Source organism: Drosophila nasuta, chromosome X (genome assembly GCF_023558535.2).
Source record: "Drosophila nasuta strain 15112-1781.00 chromosome X, ASM2355853v1, whole genome shotgun sequence".
NCBI lineage: Eukaryota > Metazoa > Arthropoda > Insecta > Diptera > Drosophilidae > Drosophila > Drosophila nasuta.
In genome coordinates, this window is record NC_083459.1 from 22,867,903 (window position 1) to 22,891,519 (window position 23,617).

Sequence of the window (23,617 nt, forward strand, 5' to 3'; positions counted from 1 at the left end):
CAATCCCGAGGAGGAGCAACCGTCGCAGCAGCAGAACCAGCAGCAGCGAAGGCGGCGGCAGAATTTCAAATTCGACGTTCGTCGTCTGCCTAACGATCGTAGCAGGCGCAAGCAAAGCAAAAGCAGGCAGAGAACTTGGCTGCCCAATGTGTGTCTGTGTGTCTCTGTGACTGCCGTTAGTATCGGCAACGGGATCGCGACGAAAAGTTCAGTTTCATTTTCGTTGCCCGTTGCTCGTCGTCGTTTTTTGTTGTTCTTATTCTCGTGTCGTGCCGTGAATGTGTTTTTTTTCGCCTTGCTTTTTTTTTGTTTTTTTGGTTAGTTTTAGTTTTGTTAATTCTACAACTTAACAACAACGAACGGACATTTTGACACACACATACGCTCTCTCACACACACACACACACACATACACACACATGTATTTGCATACGTTTATGTGCTTACTGAACAATACTGTAAACAGCAAGAAGCCAATAAGAAAACGAGAGCGCGAGCGAAAGAGAGAGAACCGCGAGAATGTGCAACAAAGTGCAAGTGCAAGAAATAACCATTTTGCCAGAGTCGTCCCATCTTCGTGCTCGTGCTCGTGACTGAACGCTCTTTTTTCGTGCTCGTGTTTTGTGTTCGTGCTCACGATAGTGCCAATTGTGAATTGTCAAAAACAATAACAACAAAAGCTACAGCCTGCGCCAAGGTTGCCAGATTTGGCACATTTCTTTTGATTGGCTGGATCGCATGGAACTTTTTTGTTTCATTTTCTATGTGATAGACGCTGTCAATTACAGTTATACTACTATGTACTAAATACATATACACATTGTATCAATGCAAATGTATGTGTGCGTACATGTGTCTTACTTTTCTTGTTTTTTTTGCGTTTTGTCGCTTTATTTTCAACTGTAGCCGATGAGCCGCAATCCGAGGCTAAAAGGTTAACTTCTAAATATTAATAGTCGTTGTCGTCGCCGTCGTCGTTGACAACAAAATACAAAATACCATACAACACCAACAACAAGAACAACAACTACACTATGAGGAAGAGCAGAAAACAAAAAGTAAAAACATTGGGAGAAAAGAACCTATAGACCAAGCGTACCAAAGTATTTTGTTTGTTCTGCCCGCAGCTCACATTTTGTTAGCACAAACACATACATATGTATGTATGTATGTGTGCATTGCATGCCCAATGCGCGCGTGTGTGTGTGTGTGTATATGCATATGTAATATTTACAGTGTGTACACTCCAAATCGAAGTGCGTTATTTTTAAACGGTATTTTTTGTATTTCGAATTTCTAGTACTACACTCGAAAACAGAAACGGATACAAAATCTCTAAAGTGAACAGTTGAAATACAAAGTACAAAAACAGATACAACGTTTTGATTTTTGCATAAAAGAAGAGCATAGCAAAATCATAAATACTACATCTCAGCGTTACGCCTTCTCAGCACAAAACACCGCCGCCGCGGCCGCAGCAGCAGACGCTAACGCTGACGCCAACGTCGACGTCGACGTCAACGCCGCCGCTTTACTCAAAAAAGCTGCTGACTCAAACAAATTTTCAAATGGTAAGTAGGAGCACCTAGCAAAACAACAACAATAACTGTGTGGGAGAGAGCGAGAGAGGATGAACAGACTCTATCTCAGGCACGATCGCAATCCGAGTAAAGTCCCCAACCCCTCCCCTATTTCTCCCCTTCTAGCATGCATCTTCTATGCTGCGAACTGCGCTTTTATCAGCTTGCATTGTATACCAGGAAGCTTGACGGGGGTCTGCAAGTAGCTCGCTAAGAAGAAGAAGAAGCAGATTCTCCTAAACTGTTATTTTTCGAAGGGTTCAGGTTTCAACAGTTGTTAGGTTTTTGTAGAGCAATAAGTCTCACGGTATTAAGGTTTTTTTAGATGTCCATAAAGTTTTTATATACATATAAAAGAATACAATAGTAGAATATAATATAAAAGATTTATTTTATTGCAGTCTCCCTTTTGTCAGATACATAATTCATGATACTTTGCAATCATAAAATCCTCATTTTGAGGAGACAACTAAATTAAAATTTAAGCTAAAGGTCTAGACATAATTCCTCAGAAATACATCCGCACATATAATACAATTTATACACCTCACCTTAGGAAACTATCTGAATTAAAATTCAAGCTAAAGGTATACATATAATTACTATTAAGTATAATACAATTTATACACCTCACTTAGGAAACTATCTGAATACGATGTGAAGCATATTTATACTTAGTACAGGAAAAATAAAACTTTGCTTGAGGTTTTCACTCTTAAATTTTTCTTATCAAGAGTGAACTTTAAGCGAATTCAACAGAGTAGTTATGGTATAATATTTGTTTTGTTATGCCGAATTAATAGTGATTCAGTCAAAGTCTTCCTTTACAAAATGTTCCTATTGTCTTAAAATATCAAAAAAAAAAAAAAAAAATATTATAAATCAGAAGGAGGGAATTTATGTTATTCTCTGGGAGTAGAATGATGTCATACTCTCAAAGGAGTAAAACGAATTCAAATGTAAATTCCGAATCTTAATTTTTTCAGGAAAACTAGTTCTTTTTTTCTGCTAGGAGAATAAGATGTGATGTCAGTCCGAAAGATGAATCATATTATTTGAGTTTCGGGAGTGTAACATGGATGAGAAATTCTTTATACATTTTACTGTAGTATCAAGAGAGACTGAGATTGGTTAGTAAACCGATTCGTGAGGCGTAATCTAGCATCGAGCTCAGCTGCGATGACGGTTAGGGAACGTTAAGACCTTGGCCAGATGAAGAGATCTTATCAGTTGACGGAGGGGTCAAGCGAGCAAAGCGTGAGAGAGAGAGAGAGAGAGATTCGAATAGAAATAGCTACCTAGCTCTCGTTTTTCTTCTGCTTCTTTCTAAACTGTTCCTCTACTCGTGCAGGAGACGAAGAACCCGCCCACAGTGACCAGCAGCTATCACCATCAGCGAGCGCCGCGTACGCCGGAGAGTTACTTTAATGTGCCGGAGTCGGTGGCGCTGCTGAACATTGTCAAATCGGAGCGCATCCAAAGCGCCTTCCAATCAAACCGCAAGAATCATGCGAGCGTGTGGGAAATGGTTGCCGAAGTCCTAAATCGATTCAGCGCCCGAAAACGAACCGCAAAACAATGCTGCAATCGCTACGAGAATCTCAAGAAGATCTACACACAGCTCAAAAAGAATCCCGAACGTCATGTGCGTCGTAATTGGCCGTACATGTTCCTGTTCAAGGAGATCGAGGAGCAGCGCGGCGAGTGCTGGGGGTCGAATGGCAAACGTTTGGCGCTCATCTCAAAGAATCACAATGAATTGTCCTACTATCAGCGACGTCGCCAGGCCGCCGAGCTGGGCGTGCTGCTCAACAAGGACAATCTGACGCCACATCAGCACAATCTGCTGCAGAGTCTCAGTCATGCCGCCCACTCGACGGACTCCTCACAGAGTGGCGCTAGCAAACTGGAACGCTTCCTGCCCAATCACTTTGTGGAGACACAGTTGAACGAGGCGCCCGTCGGAATGCCCGGTCTGCCCTCGCAAGTTGGCTGCTACGATGACAATCCTCTTCAGCTGCAGGTTGCCGGCGCTGTGGCAGCCGCCGCCGCAGCTGCCGCGGTGGCAGCTCAACTCCAGGGCAATCCCAGCACCGCCCTCAACGAGGAGGAACCTCAGCACAATCAACACAACCACAATCACAACCACAGTCACAATCATAGCCACAATCTCAGTCACAGTCACAGTCACAATCTCAGTCACAATCAGAATCACAGTGCCGCATTTAAGGATCATGAACCGCCCGAGGCGCCGGACTATGACAAGGACTGCAACGGAGCGCTCAACTTGCACCACAACAACAGCAGCACCACCAACGACAACAACATATCCATGAAGTAAGTTCCCAACTGCAGATTGCTTCCCTTTTTTTTTTAGGTTTTTTGCTATTTAAATAAAAAAAAGTTTAGTTATTAGGGAATGTGTAAAATAATTAAACTTTTATCAAAATTTCCGCTTTAATTTCTTCCTCAGGGATTTTCAAAATATTAACACCTTTAGAAAAGCACCTCAAACTTTTTTTTAGATTTTATACTATTCAAATGAAATGATTATCTTTTCCCCAATATGTTTAATTCTCGCAGTTAAAACATAGTTAATGATGGGGGACTATGAAGGACTCTCACGATATTATTATTAAGACGACCTTTAAGCTACCTTCCTCAGAGATTGTCCAAGTATTAACGCCTTTATAAAAGCATTACAAACGATCTCTAAACGATCTTACAATTGTCGTGTTACTTCAATTAATACAAACTGTCTTCCTCAGCGATACTCAAACTCTTTACTTGGTTAACTGGGACTTCCAATTTGTTAGCTGCTTAATTTCCGATTAAAAATTACTAGTGAAATCTAAATTGCTACCTCGTTGATTCTTAGGTTATTCGTTTCTGATCTATTTGAATCCATTCGTTGAAAAGATAAATCTAAGTGGATAACTGCAATCTAAAAATGCAATGAAGAAGGCGTTTGAAGGCCTCCCTCAGCGATTCTCAAACTCTTTACTTGTTTAACTGTGAGTTCTAGTTTATTAGTTCCTAGTGAATTCTGAATTGTTCCATCGGTTATCTCTAGATTGTTCTATTCTAATGTATTTCTACCCAAAACAAAATGCAATTGTAATTGAATTCGCTTTTCTGTTACCGCCTCTACTAACGTAATTAGTCTTGCTTGCAGATCCGAGCCGCTCTCTGAGGGGGAATTCAATCCGGACGACATTCAGCTCATGCAGACGAATTACAATGGGTAAGCAGCCTCTCAATATGTCGTAAAAATGCAACAATTTAAACTAATCTCGAATCAAAATAGTGCCCAGAACTTTTACTCGCCGAGCATCGATCAGAACATACTGCATCCCGACGTGATTGTGGACACGGACAATTTGTCCGATTGCAGCTCGTCGGCATCGTTGAAGAGCATCGACAACAAGCGCAAGCTCTCCACGTCCACCGATGGCGACAGCACCAACTACGAGCTCATCGAGTATCTGAAGCGACGCGAGAAACGCGACGAGGAGCTGCTTAAGCGGATGGATGCACGCGAGGAGCGATTGATGCAGCTGCTGGAGCGCACCGTGATGGCCATCGAGACGCTAGCTGCCGGCAAGGCGGCGATGTCCTCCTCAGTCTCCGTTAACGCCTCCACCACCACAACCTCCTCCTCTTCTTCATCCTCCGCGGCATCATCGTCATCCTGCACAGCAACAACAGTAGCTCCACTCAAGGAAGCACCTGCAAGTCAAGCTCCAGCTCCAGCACTAACTTCTCAATCCGCCGTTGCAGTCGATGTTGACATGGAGCCGATTGATGCTGATGCAGACGAGGACGAGGCGGATCCAGATGCCGTTGTTGTTGTGCCCGATGACAACAACGATGACACAACGCAACAGAACGAACAAGAGCAGGCAACGGAGACGTAGACGTAGACGTAAACGTAGATGGAAAAAAGTTCCCCGCAGAAAAAGGAAACTGTGCCAAAGACGAGCCATGCCTCGAATTTCTATGAGATTTGCAATCGATTACTTAATAGCTCTCTCACCAAGTGCTTAAGGATTCGTCCACAAAACCCCAATCCCAAATCAAAACCCATACCAAACAAATAACTGTCTGTCTCTCTTGTCCAAGTTGCATATTGCCAGCACTAACTTAATTTTTAAATACATATATAGGTTAAGGTTTTAATCAATCAATCCACTTACCCCAAAATGCAGCTGACTGCAGACTTGCCTTTTAAAATCGAAACCATTTAAGTAGTTAGTATTTGCGTCATATTTTTTGATCGGGTCTGCATGTCCGCCTGTCTTTTTTTTAATAACCTTTTTTTTAATCGTTTTTAACCAAATTATTCGCGCTTAAGTTGGAGCTAAAATGGGGCTCAAATGCATTTGTGCAGGAACATATTAATATGTGTGTGTATGTGTGTGCGTATGTATATTATGTATACATCGATAATTTTTTTAATTTAGTTAAATACATACAAACACCAATTTTGAAAAACCAAAAAAACTTGTTTCAATCTGAAATTTCGCTACAGCGAAAGTCTCTAATGATCAGCTACCTAAAAGTATGCTACAAAAATTTTATACATTAAATATTTTGTGTTTGCAGTAAAATGCACTAAATAGATCACTTGAAAAAATATTTGTAAAAAAAAATGTATAAACTGCTTATTTTATTGTATGTATCAAGCAATTTTTAAAAATTCATTGCTTTTATTTTGAACTCACAGGCAGTGTGCAATACATAATTGTGCACTTTCAATTAGCTCCTAAAAGTATGCAATACAAAACGCATTTCTGACATGAACCAACATTTGCATGACGCGCCTGAAAGTATGCAATACGAAATGCACTCACGAACCGTATAACACTTGCGCAATTTAAAAAAATGTATAAACTTCAGTTATGTATTTATTTTTTACTTTTGCTTTTCTTCGCCGTCTTGCTGCCTGGCATCGCCTTCTGCGTCTTGGCAATCTTCTTGGTAATGAGCAGCTTCAGCCGCTTCTTGACCTCATCATAGTTCTCATTCTCCAACTCCGGTTTGCTCGACTTGAAGAATTTCGCACCCTCTGAAAGAACGGAAATGGAAATGAGCGAGACAGTTACTTTTCTCGTTAGTTTGCATTTAATTACCTTTCAAGCGAACATCGTTCTTGGGTATAAAGAATGATTCCAGTTGGATTTGTTGCTTCTTTTGCTTCTGCTTAACAACAGGTGCCTCGTTCTCCTTGGACGCTGTCGCCGGCTCTTCAGTGACTTCATCTTCCTCGTCACTGTCCGAGGAATCGTAGCTGAAGGGATTCGCCGATTGCAGGCCAAGTTTGCTACTGTTCGCCTTGCTGTTGACCAATATCTTCTCGTGACCGAGTTTCTCCAGCTGATCCTGTCGCTCGGCCGCAGCCTCCTCGTGACTACTGCCAAACATGTCCAACAAACTGAATCCTTCACCGCGCATCTTTAGCGATTCCTTCAATGTATCGGTGACCACATAGAAGGCGCTTTGCGAAACAGGCGCAGTCCCACTTGTGGCACTCTCCTCGACTGCCTCATCTGTGGATTGTTGGCGGACAACATCGGGTTTCTTTGCCTTGGTTCTGAGCAGCTTTTGATGCTCCTCTTTGGCCGGATCAAAGCGCAACATTTTCTTGCTTTTCGATGCTTTTGACGGATCCGATTTGGCAGTGTCGATCTTACGTCCAATCACCTGCTCCAAGATGCCCATCTGCCAGTTGCGTTCACTCACCTCTTGCCCTGATTGTGGCTCATGGTGTTCCTCATCTTCCTGCTCATTCTCATCCTCATCGTTGTCGTCGTCGGCGACAAAGTTCGACGTTATCCGAAATCTGGGATCAAGACTCTGTTTGCTTTGCATCTCCACAAGACGTTCACCTTTCTTGCCACTGTGCTGTGGCAGCTGAAAGCCTTCCGCATCCTCCTCCTCCTCATCATCATCATCGAAGAGATCCATCTTTGTTTGCTTTTTCTGCTTCTGCTGCTCCTCTTCGTCGTCGTCCTCTTCGGCATCGCTAAATTTGATGCGCTTCGCTTGCCCCGCTTCGGAGGAGAGCGCAATCTGTATGGCGGATTTCTTTTGCTGATGCTGTTGCTGCATTTTGTTCAACGACTCCTTGCGTTTCTGGTCCGCAATTGTCGCCTTCGCATCAAGATTGGCTTTCTTCTGCTTCTTGTGCTGTTCGATGATGTGCAGCGGCTTTACATCCTGCTCCTGTTGTATGACAATCTGCAAAACAAAGTCACACGCTGTAGTAAATGTTAATTTACTAATGAGGACATCTTACTTTGCCATTGTGCATGGAGTTGGCGGCACGTTTCTTGGTGATCAGCAGCTCGATTGGCACTTCATCATCATTAATCTCCTCGTGCTCACCAAACACGCGTCGTTTGTTCTGCGTATTCTGTGCTAGCAGCCGGGAACTGCTCTGGTAATCATTGTGTGCATCCGTCTGTTGCTGTCCATCCTGCTGCCCTTCGTCACGTTCACGCTTCAAGCGATCGAGAAACGATTCTTTGGCCAACGAGACTTTCAATTTGTAGCCATGCAGCTTCTGCCAGTTTAACTCATTGAGGCCTAAAAAAAAACAAAGAGTTCAAATTAGCTAACTATATATATTTTACGATTCAAACTTACAATAATGTGCATCGTCGGTTTGAACGGTGACGAAGGCAATCACTTTGGTCACCGTTTCTCCAGCGTCGATAATTTGCTCTTTTGTTTTTAACTCGACGCGTTCCACATGGCCGTAGTCCTGGAACAATGATCGCAGATCCTGCTCTGTGGTTCGACTGGGCAAGTCAGCCAAGAAGAAACGTGTGCTTCCCATATTATTGTTTGCAAATAACTTGCCAGCGAAATGATCGCACGTGTATCTTACAATTCACAGCACTCAGCTGGGCGGTAGTGTTGTGCGGTAGTGTTGCAAAATATGCAACAGTAATCGATAGCTTGCAAGTCATCGTACGAATTGCTGTGACGTCACAAACAAAATTTAAATAGATTCGTGTGAGAGCCGTTTGCTGTCACAATGTTTGGCAATAAATGTACAATAAATTCAGAGCACTACTGCACGTAAGCGTAGAATTCAATTTCGAAAATAAAAGTATATATGGTGGCTCTTACTGCAGTGTGACGTGTCGATAATCCCACCTATCGTCGTTAGTTTCGATAGAAACATACAGCTGTTTGAAATGTGACCATTTACGACATATTGCACAAAATATCTTATGTTTTCAAGCTAAAATTAAATGAAACATACATATTAATGTATTGTCAATCTTTAAATAATTTCAAATATATTTGTTATTTAATGGCATAAGTAAGAAAAGTGCAGTAAACACTGGTATAATAATTTGAGCCATTTGGTATAATTGAATGGTCAATGCAACGGTCACACTGCCGGCCACACACACATACGGGCACACGCACACAGTCAGACTTTATTATTTATTTTTGTTTTCTCTGCTGTGCGAATTATTTTTGTAACAGCAGCCAGGATAATTAATTGCAAGGACAGGAAGAAAAAAACGGCAAGCATGGAGAACAAAAGCCCCACTGCACCGGCTTTGGAGAAATGGGGATTTCCACTACAGGAGCTGTATCGTCTCGCCTTTACATTCTACAAACGTAAGTGCAGGGAAAATTGGCATTTTGATTTATTTGGCTTCTCACTCTTAACATTTGCAATTTGCAGAGAACTCGGGCAAAGCGATTCATTTATCATACGAGGATAATCTCAAGCTGATTGCGTTTAAGCAACAGGCACAACTCGGACCCTTCAACACCAACGATGCGCCGGCTTTGGGAGTTCTCGATGTGATTGGACGCGACAGGCAACAGCATTGGCAGCTGTTGGGCGACATCACGCGAGAGCAGGCGCAGGAGGGATTCATCGATCTGCTGGACACCATGTGCAGTGCATTCCGACCATACATCGAGGCGGTGCGTCAGAATCGTGACGACACCCTGAAGGACGAACTGCGTCGCATGGAGCTGGAAAAGGAGGCGAGAGAGCGACGCGAGCGGGAACAGCAGCAGCTGCTCGAGGAGGGCTACAAGGAGGAATTGCAGCGACGCCAGCTGCAGGATGCACTCAACAAGCAGACCTATCAGCAGTTCAAGGTAAGTGACACCGACTTCCAAATACCCTAACCATCTACATATATAACCAAGAGACAGTTTCTGAGAGTAGCTGAAGTACTATTTCTCTGTTTCTCATGTAAAAGCATAAATGAATTAAAACAAAATTCTTTTTTAACGAACAAAGAAAATATCAGTAACGATTTTACGACTTTACTTCAAGGATAATTATTTATTTTGAGTTATTTTTTTATTATTTTTAAACCATATTGATAAAACAAAACAGCTAAAAAATAATAAATTCAAATCAATTATAGTTCTGTGTTAGTCACATATCAGCCGTTGATATAAATGAATCACAAAAAAAAACTTCTTATCACAAAAAAAAACCTCTAATGGTACCTTTGGAAACAATGGTTTCTTTTGAAGTACATATGTTTAAATCAATTTTATAAATAAAAATAAACACATGTTTTAAATCAATTTTAACAAAAAAAAATTAATTTTAACTTTTGAAATACAGTTCTTTTATGTTTTAAATCAATTTTATCCAAAAAAAACTTAATGATTACTTTTGAAATAAAAGTTTTAATATGAAGTACATATTTTTTAAATCAAGTTTATCACATTTTTTATAATATTTTCGTAATTTTTGAATTAAACTTTAATTACTAAATGATGAATTATTCAGAAAAACACATAAATATGATAAATTTAGATTTACTTAGGAAAGCTCCAAAATTTCAATGATTATTAAATACTTTTCCTGCACTTGAAGCTTCGGATTGTTTCCAATTCTTTAGCTCTCCCGAATTGACAGAGTTCGAGAACAGACAGAAGACAGAGCAGACGGACAACTGAACCTTGGCAATAACTCATAATAGACTTCTAGGTAGCTTTTTCCTAGGTAGCCAACCTATTGATTTTGTGAGGCAGGACGAGAGAGAAGAGAGAGAGGGGAAACTTGTTGCACCTGTTGTCAAAGTCGACGCCGACTCAGTAAATGTGTCAATAATGAATGGTAATTGCTGTTGTTGGGGTTGGGGGTTGGGATTAGAGGTCTTTGGGGGATGGGCGCTTCATGGCGAGACTGTTGAATGAGGTCACGACCCAATTACGCCGAGTGAGTGAATACACAAAAGAACTAAAACACACTTAACATTTCATTCTACAGCTGTACGCAGAGAAGCAGTTTCCTGGCAATCCCGAGCAGCAGGCGGTGCTCATACATCAGCTGCAGCGGGAGCATTATCATCAGTATATGCAGCAGCTGCATCTGCAGCAACAGAGTCATCCGCCTCCCAATTCCAATCAGAGCGAACAGGAGCAAATGCCGCCGCACCAGGAGCCGGAGAAGCTGCCTCAGCAGGATCAGCTGCAGAGCGGCAACAACAGCAACAACAACAACAGCAGCAGCAGCGTTAATCTGGCCAATGCCATGGAGGGATTGCAGCTGAATGAACAGCAGCAACAACATCAGCAGCAGCATCAGCATGAGCAGCAAGCGACAGCTCATCATGAGGTGGAGGAGTACGATGATTATGTGATGATACGTCCAGCCAAGATCTGGACACGTCCAGACATCGACCAGTTCAAGACTGAAGTGTCCGCCGGCGATGGCGATGGCGTCATTACCATCGGCCATGGCGATACGGTAACGGTGAGCAAAACACTCCTCATTCATCCATGATTACACCTGCCTAAGTGCACAATCTCTTCGTTTCCGACAGGTGCGTGTGCCCACCAATCTCAATGGCAAGTGCATCTTCTGGGAGTTTGCCACCGATAACTATGACATTGGTTTCGGCATCTACTTTGAATGGGCCAAACCCATCACCAATGAGGTGACGGTGCATGTGAGCGACAGCGATGAGGACGAGGACTGTGTGGATGAGGATTATCTATCGACCACCGAGGATCTGGAGTCTGGCTCTTTGTCCCACGATCGCAGCGTCCAAGCGGCGGCTGCTGCAAACAATGCAGCTTCGGCGGCGGCTGCAGCTGCTTCCAAGGCGCCCATTTCGATAATTGTGCCAATCTATAGGCGTGAGTGCTACAACGAGGTGTATGTGGGTTCGCATTCCTATCCCGGTGAGGGTGTCTATTTGCTGAAATTCGACAATAGCTACAGCATTTGGCGTTCCAAAACGCTCTATTATCGCGTCTACTACGAACGATAAGCAAACGAATCGAATCGAACCGATTAGCGATAGAAGCGCCAAAACAAAAATTTAACTCCAGTTCGAACTGGTCACACTTAAAACACTGTCGTGCAGCAGGCCGGCAACCTGACACACTTATGTGTGTGTGTGTGTTTCGAGGGATGTGTGCAAATATGCATCAAATTGGTAACTGCACACAATTTTCAATTTGCATCAACAAAATGATTAAATCAATATTATTTATTATATAGTTTTCAAAATACAATAAATGTATGTACATACAGCTGATGTATGTGTATTTAAAACCAGCCAAATCAATAATTAATATCAGACACAAAACATTTGACCACACAAAAGTGCTGCTCCATTCAAATGGCGCAAAAATTGCAATCGATTATCAATGCCACCCAGTGTTGCCAGACAGTTGCGACTGACGTCGATGGCCGATTAATGCCGGCCAGTGTTGCCAGATGTCACACATTCAGACACCTGCGACATGTATCGAAAATGTCTGCCACCGATTACCGATTAATGCCAGCCAGCGTTGCCAGATGTCAGACATTCAAAAAGCCGGCTATCTCATATTATTGTTATTGTTATTATGTATGCGAAGGCAAATCAAGTGCTTCGAAATGCGCGTTTCTCAAGTCGACGCGCCGTGAGCTATGTGCTGGGCATCGAGACATCTTGCGATGACACAGGGATTGCCATAGTCGACACGGCAGGAAAGGTCCACGCCAATGTCTTGGAATCCCAACAAGAGTTTCACACGCGGTAAGTGACGCGTAAACTTCAATGAAACTTTTAAAATATGTTGTTTGTTTGTAGCTATGGCGGCATTATACCACCACGGGCACAGGATCTGCATCGGGCACGCATCGCTGACGCATTTGAACGCTGCCTGGCGGAGTCGCAGTTGCAGCCTGAACAACTGGCGGCCATTGCGGTGACCACATGTCCCGGGCTGCCGCTCAGCTTGGTGGTGGGATTGCGTTACGCTCGCCATTTGGCACGTCGCCATCAGAAGCCGCTGCTGGCCGTGCATCACATGGAGGCGCATGCACTGCAAGCACGCATGGAGCACATTGAAGATCTCCAGTATCCGTATCTCTGTCTGCTCATCAGTGGCGGCCACAGTCAGCTGGCGATGGTCTATGCACCCGGACGATTGACCCTGCTAGGTGAGACGCTGGACGATGCACCCGGCGAGGCATTCGACAAGATTGCGCGACGTCTGCGACTCTATGTGCTGCCCCAGTATCGTCTGTGGAACGGTGGACGAGCCGTGGAGCATGCCGCACAATTTGCCCGCAATCCCGATGCTTACGAGTTTCCGCTTCCCCTGGCGCGGCAACGCAACTGCAATTTTAGCTTTGCGGGCATCAAGAACAATGCGTTTCGTGCCATCCGCAACCAGGAGCGAAATGAACGCACACCAGTCGATGGCATAATAAGTAACTATAGCGATTTCTGTGCGGGATTACTGCGCGCCGTCTCCCGGCATCTGATGCATCGCACACAACGGGCTTTGGAGTTCTGCCTGCAACCAGAGATGAATCTATTCGGCCAGGCGCCACCTACGCTCGTCGTCTCCGGCGGAGTGGCCAACAACGATGTGATCTTTGCGAATCTGGAGCATCTGGCCAAGCAGTACAATTGTCGCTGCTTCAGGCCATCGAAACGGTACTGCTCCGACAATGGCGTCATGATTGCCTGGCATGGCATCGAGCAGCTGCAACATGGCATTAAACCCGTCTCCAGCCACGATGTGGACAATATTCAGGTGGAGGGCAGCGCGGGATTTCACGAATCCGCAATGGAAAGGCTCCAGGAGGCAGCTATCAAGTGCAGATGGGTGCAGCCGCTGTGAAGCAGAGTCTTGGATAGAAATCCTCCAAGGAGTTGTAATTCAATTAAAAGCTAATCTGTGGGTGTTCCTTCTTCAACTTGGAAGGAGTCAGATGAAATCCTGTGCAACAAGTGGAAGGCATCCGGAGTCACCAAAGTTGCTGAAAGACTGACGAACTCCAGGTCGAACTCGTGACATTAAACAATATAAGTTGATATATATATATATTTGTTGTTGTTTTTGTTTTGTTTTTTTTTTTATTATAATATCTGAAATCAATAATGTCAAATGTCTAAGGTCTAAAAAAAAAATGTAAAAATTGATAATGTATACATATAAAAATATTAAAAAATGCATTAGTTCGTTTTTTTTCTTTTTGTTGTTGGTTTTTCATTTTTTGTTGTTTATGCTGAACTACAATACAATTTTTTTTTCTTTCTTTCATTTGCTTTTTCCATTTAACTTGCGCATTTCGCTGCTGTTTGTTGTTGTTTTTATGGATTATTAATATACTTATATACTTAAGATTTTGAATTGTTTTCCGTTTCGTTTCTCATCCTATTTTTTTGTTTTTATTGTATTGTTTTGCAATTCTTGCTGGTTGTTGTTGCTTCTGTTTATTATAATTATTGTTGTTACTTATATATTTCAATACTCTTACGTTTTTCTTTTGTTTGTTTTTTATTACATAATAGCGTTTACATACAATGACGCGTTATCCTTTTATTAAATTATTTATGTGTGTGTGTGTGTTGTGTTCTGTGTGTGAATGCTTCTATGCTTCTTCTTCTTGTTTGTTTTTGCTTTATATTTTTTATTGCTGTCTCTCCCTTCACACTTCTTCTGGGCTTTCTTTCCTCTCCTAGTTCGTTAGGTTAGGTTATTTGTTATTATTTTATACTTTTTATATATAGTTATGCAAAACAGAAAATTGCATACTTTTTTCTTCTTCCTCCTCCTCTCTCTCTCTTCCTCTATCATTTGCATCATTCAATTTTCTCTTGATTTTTTTTTTGTGTTTTTGTTTTTTCTTCTCTTAATTTTGTATATATATATATATAAATAATTTGTTTGCTATATTGTTATTGTTGTTTGTTTTTTGCTTATTTCTTCATTGTTTTGTTGTTCATCTTATAAGAAAATTGCGCCAAAAAAAAAAAAAACAAAACAAAACAAAAAGTTTGGAAAGGTAGGGAAATTGAATGTAATGCTACATTCGAAAGTTGGGGCACGAGACAAGGGGGCAAAAACAAAACATAATTTAAATCATAATTTTAGGATTAGCTGGCAAACGCATTTTAAGCTGGGGTTTTGAAGCGAGTATATCGATTAATACAATTTAAAAGGGGCGCAGGGAAATACATACATACATGTTATATATATATATATATATATACATATATGTATAAAAGATATATGGATATATATATGTGTATATGTATAGTTAGCATATTGCAATTTGTTTGTTTTAAGGACGAAGAAGAAGAAATAAAAAACAAGCGAAATGACAACAAACAAAACAGAGAAACTCTTAGAGGAATTTGCATCTCCTCCTCTTGGTTGGCTCTGGTGGCTCCAAAGCAGCGAGTATGGCCTCATCGAACACATTTTTCAGGCCCTTCTGTGTGAGAGCCGAGCATTCCACATATTTGACGGCCTTCAGCTCCTTGGCCAGTTTCTCGCCCTGCTCCGATGTGATTGGCTTCTGCTTGTTCTTCGCCAGCTTTTCCAATGTGCTCGTCTCGTCGCGCAAATCGATTTGTGTGCCAACCAGCAGGAACGGCGTCTTCTGACAATGGTGCGTTATCTCAGGCACCCACTGAACGGAAGAGGAACAAATTAATAAACAATGGCAATGTGAATGGCGATAATGATGATAACGATATCGCTATCGATATCGATAACGATTGTATTACCTTCTCCTTAACGTTCTCGAACGAACTGGGACTGACAACCGAGAAGCAGACGAGAAATACATCCGTTTGCGGATATGACAGCGGACGCAGACGATCGTAATCCTCCTGTCCGGCCGTATCAAACAATCCGAGCGTATATGGCTCGCCGCCAATCATCACGGTAACCGCATAATTGTCGAATACAGTTGGCACATATTCCGATGGAAATTTGTTGGTTGTGTATGAGATTAGGAGGCAGGTCTTGCCCACAGCGCCATCCCCAACGACCACACACTTGATGGTTTGCATACCGAACGAGTTAGCTGACAAAGCGCTTTCTAAGAAGAAATGACACAAAATATTATTATTATGATTATTACATATAAAAATAATGGGGACACACTTGTCACAAAGTTTGCAATTCACAACTTGTGGGTTTATCGAGAATTAGAATCGAATATAAAAATAATACGAAGATATTTCCACATATCTTCACTTTATGTGCAAATATATATTTTATGTATTTATAAGAATTTATAAGAACTGTGCAAATATGTTTATATTATTTTTTGTATTTATAACAATCTATGAACTATGCAAATAGTGTGGACACACTGCACATAAACTTCCCACAGCTTACATATTACTGTCCACAGCCCGCCCCCCGATCACAGTTACAATAATTTGCTGATTGGAATTGGAGTTGAGAAGTGCATTATAGCGAAAAATGTCTATATATAAAAGCTTCACTTTATCTGAGCTATATTATACAGTGTACATGTGTGTGCGTCTGTATGTGTGTGTCGCTCATATGCCTTAATTACTTTCGCAACGGGTGTGGATGGACAAGGGGATGAGAATGTCAGGCAAGGCGCTAAGAGGCAGTGGAGACACTGGTAGCAAAACGTTTGGTGGGAGTGTTGCTTTGTTATTATCCCAGCCCCAATGTACACACAGACACACACACAGGCACATATCAATGCAATGCAGAGACGAAAATTGCGATTTACTTGTAATTTTTTATACACAAATGTAAGTATTTTTGCTGAACTATTTATTGTCTTATCTATGCGAACGAGTTGTATCTGCGGAACTTTGTACAACGCACATACACACCCACACACACACACAACCGGGCGGTATCGTCAACGTCGTCGTTGTCGCCACCGCGCCGCCGGCTTCCTTTTTTTTTAGTGGAGCATAAGCAGAGAATTCACACAGGCGATGGCGATGACTCAAGCTGCGTATGTGTTTGTGCAGAATGAAAGAAAAAAAAAACACACACACACCAACACACACAGAGTACTTAGATAAGCTCGCAGGCAGTTCTAATATGAAATATGCAGCGCTCTCTTTCCCCCACCAACAACAAAACACACACACTTACACGCAATGCATGCATGTGACATACACAAGAACACTGCAATGCGTATGTGTGTGTGTTCGTTTAGTGCGTAAGCGCGTGTGTGTGGGTTTTCGAAGCGTAGTTTTGACTGTAGCAAATATGCTAATTTATTTTGACACAAATGCACTTGTGTACAAATACAGGCAGAAACGCCTGTAGGTGTTTACGCTTGTGTGTGTGCATACATACACAGAGACGTGCATACACATAAGTTTACAACAATTAGAAAGCCAAGCGCAAGCGAACGAAATGCACAAATTAAAAGGCACAAAATTTCGAAAATTCGCCAGCAGCAAGAATGAAATTAAACCAATAGTCTTTTTTTTCACTTTTTAACAAACACTGACGCACACTGAACACACACACACACACTCATTTACGCACACACTGACGTGCAGACAAGCAGAAGCAGAAGCAGCCAAAGCAGTCATCGTTAACATTTTTCGTTACTTTTCACTTCAGAATTTTCTCTTTCTTTTGCACACAGCAGCAGCATATGTGTATATAAATTGTAGATAATTGTGATACACGAATTTTGTGTGTTTTCATAACCGAATTGAACTTCCGCAATTTTACTTACAAATTGGTTTTTGGATTGAAAACGGCAACAAATATGATCTTTCTTTTTTTTGGGCTGGGTTGGGCGTCGATTCGTATAGAAAACTACTATTTTTCTTTTGTGTGTTCGTTCATTCGTTCTCTCCAGCAAATAGTAATCTGTATGCGTGCGAATGACGAAGCACAGGGTTGCCACAGCGATAGTCATTCAGTCGTCGCAATTTGACGTTTACAAATGGCAACGCCCTGTGCAATCGCTGCGATATGGTGTTGCCACTGTGTTCGAATGCAACTCTCCCATATGTCATTTAGAACAAGAACAAGAGAATATCAGCAGAGCAGAGCAAAGTAGCAGCGCAGCGCAGCGACGACAACAAAGTAAATCAACCAAATTTACTCGTCGTTAGCAGCCAATTGAAAGTGATCCAAAGGGGTATGACATCGAAATGGCTGGATTTTTAAGAACAAGGTAAGAGGACAATTCTTAAAAAAATAATAGAAATTACACTACCATTTATTCAACTACGACTCGAACCCTAAAGTCGCAGCACATGCACATACAAACACAAATACGCACACATACGCACTTAATATATATATATATATAGGTGAGTACATGCAAATGCATGTAGTGGGTATGCATGTATGTGTGCACATACTACGATTAACGCGACAGTGACCTGCAATGCATTTGCATTGGTGCAAAATCGTTTTTCCTATTGTTAACTGTGCACACATTATAAAAACATACGTTTTTTTTTGCTTCGCAGAAAACGAAGCCGTGAAGATGATCTGCCTTGCGAATCAACGCCACTGTCGAAGCGTATTAACAATCTGCATTTGACATACGATGATGGCAATAGCAGCAGTAGCAGCAATTGCAGCATACCTAATTTAATCAATGATAACAACAACTATATAATACCAAGCATCACTGCCGGAGTGGGAGCTGTAGGAGGAGCAGCTGGAGGAGGATGTTCACTTGAAGTTATTGGTGGCATATATGAGTATAATCCTGAATTGAATGCCGATCAAAATCCGTATTATTATGAAAAAAATAAGATGTTGTACGACTTGCATGTGGAACGTGTCAAGCGAAATAATCACTGATTTTGAAGACACACATTTTTTATACGATTTATGTTTGTTAATTGTCATAATTGCACGTGATAAAAAATTCATTTAACATTATTTAAAATCAATCTCATTAAAGAAAAAACACTTACAAATGCAACTAAAATACACGTTAAATCAAAAAGAAACAACAAACCAACAAAACACCAATATATCACAAGTATGCCTAATGCAATCGTAAATAGAAAATACACAATTGCAATTCTGATAGTTGGATAGTGCCAATAATTCATAGGAAATCTCAGATGGAATAGTTTGCCGACGATCAATCGATCTTCTCTATCGTAAATAGTAGTTGTTCTCTCTCTCAGTCGTTTTGATTGAACTTTATATTTGAGTCGTATATTGCAACGATTATTTTATAAATGCGCAATCAAAATTGTTGAATGAATGTGTTCGAAATAAATCTGTAATAATAGACCTCGTGACACACTTAAAATACATACATCATATACATATATATATATATAGTTACTCATCTTGAACCTAAATGTATACAATATTAAGACTTAACAAAAATTGCTTGCACACATTAGGCGTTCAATATACATATATCTATATTTATCTGCTCTTCAAGCTTAATAGACAAAGCAATTCTTTACAAACATCTAGAATTACGCGCAAGAGTGCTTAACTGATACCACATTATATAGTTATAAGTTATGTATATTAAGCCATGCAAGAGGTAGCAATACTGTTAATAAAGTATTATAAGAATTTTCCAAATGTATTTCACTAAATTGTTCAAACTGATCGATTGGATACCACTGTGCGGCCGCCGCACATCGTCCATCGTGATTGTTGTTGTTTCTCAATTGTGACAGCAGCTCAAGCCCAACAACAAAATCGAACGCCGAACAGTGCTGACGCTTTAGCAATTTTCACGCCAAGCACCCAGAAACTAAAAGCTAGACCACAACAACAAAATTCTTATGGACATCATGTTGTTGACCGACATATTCATCATATTTTTATGGCAATAATAAATAAATAAAATATTCATTCATAATTTGTTTTTACTATCGCTATAAGGTTTGCACGGAATTTAGCTATTTTGTGATGCAGCCGAGTTGGCAACACTTACGGTGAATGGATATGCCTGCTCGCTCTTTGACAACACAGCGATGCGACTTCGCTCTCTCTTGCTCTCCTTGGTCCGTCGCACGCATACATATGTAAATACTAAATGAATGTTATTGTGTGTGTAGAAAGGCACGCGCGCACACATAAATATCATAGAGACACACTGATTCTTTGTTGTTGCTATATTTGTACGCTCGCAATTTATTTTTGACAAACGTTGAAAATGTTGTAATATTGTTAAAATTGTGTAGTTTGTAAAATGAAATGAAGTGCCTCTCCGAAAAGTGCCAGTATTTAACCAGAATATGATGATTATTGTGGCACTATGTGCGAATTCGAATGTGTGTGCGAATGCGATTGGAAATTGGATGGAAGAAAATGCTTGAAGCAAGCAACAAGTAAACACACAAACAAAAAACGCAGCCCCCATACAACACACCACATAATACCTAATAATAAAGTATCTAATAGGTAGAAAAATAAATGTGCATATAATAAGTAGACAGACACATTCATATGTGTGTCAATCGAGTAATTGTTGCAATTGCGGAAGAAGAAAACAACAGCAACAAGAACAACAACAACAACAGCTGCAAACACAACTACAACTACAGCTACATCACAATTGAGACAGTGTGTCCTTATAGTTTACGCACTTGCCATTGTTATCGTTATCGCTATCGTGATCGCTATCACCATTACTATTGCTATTGCCATCATAGTGGATGATGAGCCCCTTCGGTTCCAAGAAGAACCGTTCACTGCCGGTGCGCGTGAGCACCTTTGACTCCGAACTGGAATTTGAGCTGGAACCCCGTGCAACGGGCCAAGAGCTCTTTGATTTGGTTTGCCGCACAATCGGATTGCGTGAATCGTGGTACTTCGGACTGCAATACGTCGACACACGTAACAATGTCTCCTGGCTCAAAATGGACAAAAAGGTGAAGGATCAAAGGGTCGAGCTGCAGGCGAGCAACAGCATTTATGTGTTCAGCTTCTATGCGAAATTCTTTCCGGAGAATGTGAGCGAAGAGCTCATCCAGGAGATCACACAGCATCTGTTCTTTCTGCAAGTGAAGCAGAGCATTCTCTCCATGGACATCTATTGCCGGCCCGAGGCCTCTGTTTTGCTCGCTTCTTACGCTGTCCACGTCCAGTATGGTCCCTACGATTATGAGAGCTACAAGGATGGCATGCTCGCTGGCGGAGAACTGCTGCCCAAAGGCGTCACCGATCAATACCAGATGACGCCCGAGATGTGGGAAGAGCGCATCAAGACCTGGTAAGAGTCGAAAATCCATCCGTCTCATAGACTAGCCAAGTAAGAGCCACAAAACTTGCGGACAACACTCGAATAACCACGCCCTCCTAAATCAACTAACTGGTAATAGCTGCAAGTTCGGTAAACGAAAATCTGTCCGTCTGTCTGTCTGTCCGTCTATTAAAGCCTCTTGTTCTCATAGACTAGGCAAGTTAGAGCCACAAAACTTGCGGGCAACACTCGTATAGCCACATCCTTTTAAATTAACTAACTGGTAATAACTGCAAGTTTGGTAATCGAAAATCTGTCCGTCTGTCTGTCCGTCTATTAAAGCCTCTTGTTCTCATAGACTAGGCAAGTTAGAGCCACAAAACTTGCGTGCAACACTCGTGTAACCACGCCCTCTTACGTCTTTGCAAATGAACTAAAAGCTAAAGCCCAAGACATATGTTACACGTAACAAAATAACTTGTAATTTAATGAACAACTGCTTGCCAGGTATATGGATCACGAGCCCATGACGCGTGACGAAGTGGAGATGGAGTATCTGAAGATTGCCCAGGATCTGGACATGTATGGTGTCAACTACTTTCCTATTACAGTAAGTTGTCGCATTCTGTTCTCGCTGTTCTCTCAATTAATACTTTGTGATATTTCTGCCTTACACAGAATAAGAACAAAACCAAATTGTGGCTGGGCGTGACGGCCGTGGGACTGAACATCTATGATGAGCGCGACAAGCTAACGCCAAAGACAACGTTCCAGTGGAACGAGATACGACACGTCAGTTTCGATGATAAGAAATTCACGATACGTCTGGTGGATGCCAAGGTGTCCAACTTTATATTCTACTCGCAGGACTTGCACATTAACAAGATGGTAAGCAGACGATCAAATATCAGTTGAGTAGTCTTTAAACGTTCCTTTCCTTTTCGTTTAGATACTCGACCTGTGCAAGGGCAATCACGATTTGTATATGCGTCGCCGCAAGCCGGATACCATGGAGATACAGCAGATGAAGGCACAGGCCAAAGAGGAGAAGCAACGCAGACAGATCGAGCGCAAGAAATTCATCAGGGAGAAGAAGCTGCGGGAGAAAGCCGAACACGAACGCTACGAGCTGGAGAAGCGGCTGGATCATCTGCAGGACGAGATGCGTATGGCCAACGATGCGCTGGTGAGTTTCGCTCTATCTATCAGCGACTCTTTTTTTGTTAATTGTACGTTTTGGTAGCGACGCTCGGAGGAAACCAAGGAGCTGTACTTTGAGAAGAGTCGCGTCAACGAGGAGCAAATGCAGCTGACCGAGTGCAAGGCGAATCATTTCAAGACGGAAATGGATCGCTTGCGGGAACGCCAGCTGAAGGTGGAGCGCGAGAAGCACGATCTCGAGAAGAAGATACGCGATGCGGACTTCTATGTGCTCCAACTGACCGTCGAGAATGACAAACGCGAGGCCGAAACGGAGAAACTGAAAAAGGAGCTAATCTGTGCCAAAATGGCTGAGCGCGAAGCAACCGCTCGCCTCCTCAACTTCCTCAACAGCGGTCGCAAATCCTCCACCGACAGCCTCTTAACCGCTTCGACAGTGTCCCAGCATGCCAACGTGAATACGGTGTCCAGCAGCATTGCGGCGATTAGCACGCCATCGTTGACCACGAGCAGTTCCACGAACGATATGGAAACGGCGGGCGGCGCTGAGTTGACGACAACTGCCTCGCATTATGCGTCGGCGTTGGGGGATAATTCCAGTGGGATTTCGGATGATTTTGAGCCCAAGGAGTTTATACTCACGGACAACGAAATGGAGCAGATCACCAACGAAATGGAGCGCAGCCATTTGGAGTATTTGCGCAAGTCGAAGAAGCAGGTGCAGAATCAATTGCAGACCCTGCGCAGCGAGATAGCGCCGCACAAGATCGAGGAGAACCAGAGCAACCTGGACATACTCAGCGAGGCGCAGATTAAGGCCGGCGAGAACAAATACTCCACGCTCAAAAAGCTCAAGTCCGGTTCAACAAAGGCGCGAGTCGCTTTCTTCGAGGAGCTCTAACAGCTGCTGCTGTCTTCTGTCTCCTGTTCACTGTCCTCGACCCCAAACTCCCACCTAGACTTATTGCATGTATCTGCTAAATTTGTAACATAATCTATAAGCGAACTCCCGCCCTCACCCAACACAGCAGCTCAGCTCAATAAACTCAAAGAGGGATATACTCGTAAAAGTAACCAGAAAAGTATTTTAATGTAGATCGATGTATAACCCTTTGGATGGAACAAGGCTTAATTGTTATCTATGGTTTTCAACTGCTCGTAAACGTAACCCCAGTAATGTATTTTAGATAAGATCGATGTAGATCACTTTGAATGGAACAAAATACTTGCGTATATTGGCATACATCAAATGAATAGATCAATCAAATGGCAAGAGGACATTCCGATAGTCTTCATAGTTCACTTCTGTTGTCTAAGGTTTTCAACTGCTCTCTTGTTCCTCTTTGCGTCTCAAGGTTTATTGCACTTCGAGTTTTTGTCCATCGCTCGTCAAGTTTGATTTGTGTTCGCTTTCTCACTCTAATTCCTATACAGACCCATTCTC

General features: G+C 42.0%; 7 protein-coding genes and 1 long non-coding RNA gene across 8 annotated transcripts; 5 read left to right on the forward strand and 3 right to left on the reverse strand.

Moving 5' to 3' along the window:
* Positions 1–1,421: 1,421 nt before the first annotated feature.
* Positions 1,422–6,063, forward strand: LOC132796462 (uncharacterized protein DDB_G0271670). The gene is made up of 4 exons (XM_060807638.1): positions 1,422–1,571; positions 2,932–3,917; positions 4,744–4,824; positions 4,888–6,063. Exons 1-4 carry the CDS (start codon positions 1,569–1,571, stop codon positions 5,495–5,497), a joined length of 1,680 nt encoding a protein of 559 aa, XP_060663621.1. The 5' UTR covers positions 1,422–1,568; the 3' UTR covers positions 5,498–6,063.
* A 399-nt stretch (positions 6,064–6,462) lies between these two features.
* Positions 6,463–8,503, reverse strand: LOC132795747 (probable RNA-binding protein CG14230). The gene is made up of 4 exons (XM_060806622.1): positions 8,229–8,503; positions 7,879–8,168; positions 6,713–7,820; positions 6,463–6,648 (listed from the first exon to the last, which is right to left on the reverse strand). The coding sequence occupies exons 1-4, from the start codon at positions 8,419–8,421 to the stop codon at positions 6,488–6,490; spliced, it is 1,752 nt and encodes a 583-aa protein (XP_060662605.1). The 5' UTR covers positions 8,422–8,503; the 3' UTR covers positions 6,463–6,487.
* A 479-nt stretch (positions 8,504–8,982) lies between these two features.
* Positions 8,983–12,134, forward strand: LOC132795750 (Golgi resident protein GCP60). Its single transcript, XM_060806625.1, has 4 exons — positions 8,983–9,221; positions 9,289–9,716; positions 10,849–11,334; positions 11,405–12,134. The coding sequence occupies exons 1-4, from the start codon at positions 9,131–9,133 to the stop codon at positions 11,852–11,854; spliced, it is 1,455 nt and encodes a 484-aa protein (XP_060662608.1). The 5' UTR covers positions 8,983–9,130; the 3' UTR covers positions 11,855–12,134.
* Positions 12,135–12,392: 258 nt separating this feature from the next.
* On the forward strand, positions 12,393–14,873 carry LOC132795751 (probable tRNA N6-adenosine threonylcarbamoyltransferase, mitochondrial). Its single transcript, XM_060806626.1, has 2 exons — positions 12,393–12,610; positions 12,665–14,873. The coding sequence occupies exons 1-2, from the start codon at positions 12,438–12,440 to the stop codon at positions 13,704–13,706; spliced, it is 1,215 nt and encodes a 404-aa protein (XP_060662609.1). The 5' UTR covers positions 12,393–12,437; the 3' UTR covers positions 13,707–14,873.
* LOC132795752 (cdc42 homolog) lies at positions 14,661–17,721 on the reverse strand. Its single transcript, XM_060806627.1, has 3 exons — positions 17,566–17,721; positions 15,602–15,918; positions 14,661–15,504 (listed from the first exon to the last, which is right to left on the reverse strand). Exons 2-3 carry the CDS (start codon positions 15,887–15,889, stop codon positions 15,217–15,219), a joined length of 576 nt encoding a protein of 191 aa, XP_060662610.1. The 5' UTR covers positions 15,890–15,918; positions 17,566–17,721; the 3' UTR covers positions 14,661–15,216.
* Positions 17,722–17,846: 125 nt separating this feature from the next.
* Positions 17,847–19,407, forward strand: LOC132795753 (uncharacterized). The gene is made up of 2 exons (XM_060806628.1): positions 17,847–18,012; positions 18,314–19,407. Exons 1-2 carry the CDS (start codon positions 17,990–17,992, stop codon positions 18,651–18,653), a joined length of 363 nt encoding a protein of 120 aa, XP_060662611.1. The 5' UTR covers positions 17,847–17,989; the 3' UTR covers positions 18,654–19,407.
* LOC132795754 (uncharacterized) lies at positions 18,965–19,831 on the reverse strand. Its single transcript, XR_009633459.1, has 2 exons — positions 19,762–19,831; positions 18,965–19,702 (listed from the first exon to the last, which is right to left on the reverse strand). It is a non-coding gene; the product is annotated as an uncharacterized LOC132795754 (long non-coding RNA).
* Positions 19,832–19,955: 124 nt separating this feature from the next.
* Positions 19,956–23,254, forward strand: LOC132795746 (moesin/ezrin/radixin homolog 2). The gene is made up of 5 exons (XM_060806621.1): positions 19,956–21,042; positions 21,520–21,622; positions 21,691–21,900; positions 21,962–22,198; positions 22,256–23,254. The coding sequence occupies exons 1-5, from the start codon at positions 20,486–20,488 to the stop codon at positions 23,072–23,074; spliced, it is 1,926 nt and encodes a 641-aa protein (XP_060662604.1). The 5' UTR covers positions 19,956–20,485; the 3' UTR covers positions 23,075–23,254.
* Positions 23,255–23,617: the final 363 nt, after the last annotated feature.